The 1,906-nt window shown below is 41.8% G+C and overlaps 1 protein-coding gene across 1 annotated transcript in view; it reads left to right on the top strand.

Annotated features, from left to right (window-relative positions):
- The window catches only part of SNRNP200 (small nuclear ribonucleoprotein U5 subunit 200), a 51,125-nt gene that overhangs the window by 3,811 nt on the left and 45,408 nt on the right, over window positions 1–1,906 (top strand). Inside the window, exon 3 of the mRNA XM_018572915.1 lies at window positions 452–623. Coding sequence (XP_018428417.1) covers window positions 452–623 — 172 coding nt within the window. The remainder of the gene's footprint in view (window positions 1–451; window positions 624–1,906) is intronic.

Below are 1,906 nucleotides of genomic sequence, written 5' to 3'. Positions count from 1 at the left end.
CCCACCCCTCTTTTTTGGTACTGCTCTGTGACGTCCCTACAGTACATGATCTCCGATCTGTTCCCTGTGTCCTTCAATGAACGGGAGAGAAAATAGGATTTTGGTACTCACCGTAAAATCCTTTTCTCTCCGTTCATTGAAGGACACAGGGCCCGCCCCTCTATGTGGGTGTGTACTCCTTTACTGCTTGTTACTAAACTGGAGACTTGTCAGCAGGTGGGGGGTTTGGCCACCGGCAGGGGCCGCCCCTAGGCTGTAATTGGTCTTTAGTTTTTTTGTGCCTAGCGTCCTTCTCCTGCAGGTGGCGATATTACCCTACAGTACATGATCTCCGATGTGTTCCCTGTGTCCTTCAATGAACGGAGAGAAAAGGATTTTACGGTGAGTACCAAAATCCTATTTTTTCTGAGAGCAGAGAAGTCACTTTTCCAAATTCTGCCATACTTTACAGGAGGAGGAAGCGAGATGAAGACAGACATGACATAAACAAGATGAAGGGATTCACCCTCTTGTCAGAAGGCATTGATGAAATGGTGGGAATTATATACAAGCCCAAAACCAAAGAGACTCGTGAGACATATGAAGTTCTACTCAGCTTCATCCAGGCTGCTTTGGGAGACCAGGTACATTGCTGTCCATGTTGCTCCTGTTATCCATCAGCTGCTCTGACATATTTTGTTATTTTATGTTAAAACAGTCCTAATTTTTACTAGTTTACAGCTAACGAGATAACAATTTCCTTTTTGGAGAATCATACAGTTAACCTTCTGCAGAATTCTATGTCATGTTTCCTTTAGGGGTCTGAAATGTAATAAACATGATATTCAAATAATGTCACTTCCAGGTCTGGAGAGTCATTCAGGATCTCCCCATTAATGTATCATTGATTACCATAAAAAAATCTTAGTTTAGTTCAGGGGTAGTCAACCATGGCACTCCAGCTGTAGTAATACTACAATCCCATCATGCCTTCTGCTTCTAGGAGTCAAGCATGTGGCTGTAAGGAGCTAAACCAGCAGTAGGCAACCTATTTGATGGGGTACAGTGGGCCAGTATGGATGTAAATTGGATCAGAAGACTTTCCCCCATGTAGTCCTTTATAACTCTGCTTTTTACATTAAGCTTTGCAAGGCATTGAACTGTAAACACTGGTCATTAGGTCAGGTGATCATTGTCAGTTGACAATGGATGCAGACGACTTTGAATGCTAGTGTTTCATCTTGTTCTCCTTAGCCAGTGTATGCCCATGTTAATGCGCCAGAACACATACACATTAAAATTATTATTCCGTATTTATATAGCGCCAACAGTTTGCCCAGGGCTTTAGAATATTAACCGCTTGAAGACCAGGTGTTTAGACCCCCTTCCTGGCCAGGCCATTTTTCAGCGCTGCAGTACTTTGACTGACATTTATTCCGTCACGCAACGCTGTACTGAAATGAATTTTATACCTTTTTTTGGGGGGTAGATAGAGCTTTCTTTTGGTGGTATTTAATCACCACTGCGGGTTTTATTTTTTACTATATTCAGGAGAAATTACTGAAAATTTTGAAAAAAAAAAAAAATTTTTTTACATTTTGTTATAAAACAGCTAATTTTACCCACTTTTTTGGTAAAATATAAAAGACGGGGTCACGTCGGGTAAATGGACACCAAACATGTCAAGCGCAAAAATTGAGCACACTTGCAAAATTGCAAAAAACTAGCATACCCAAAATTGGCCATAGGCGACGCTTTAAAAGCTTTTACCGCTCATCAGTTTAGTGTTATCAGTGATTGATGGCCCTAGAACTATTGCTCTCATTCCGACGTTTGCGGCGATATGTAACATGTGCGGCGTAATGGGTGCAATCGTCGTTTTCGCAGGTATGCGCACCTGACGCATGTTTACATGCGTGTATGTAGG

This window comes from Nanorana parkeri, unplaced genomic scaffold (genome assembly GCF_000935625.1).
Source record: "Nanorana parkeri isolate BGI_ZX_2015 unplaced genomic scaffold, ASM93562v1 scaffold2168, whole genome shotgun sequence".
Lineage (NCBI taxonomy): Eukaryota > Metazoa > Chordata > Amphibia > Anura > Dicroglossidae > Nanorana > Nanorana parkeri.
Note: the sequence above shows the minus strand (reverse complement) of the source record. Positions and strands in the feature narration are given on the sequence as shown.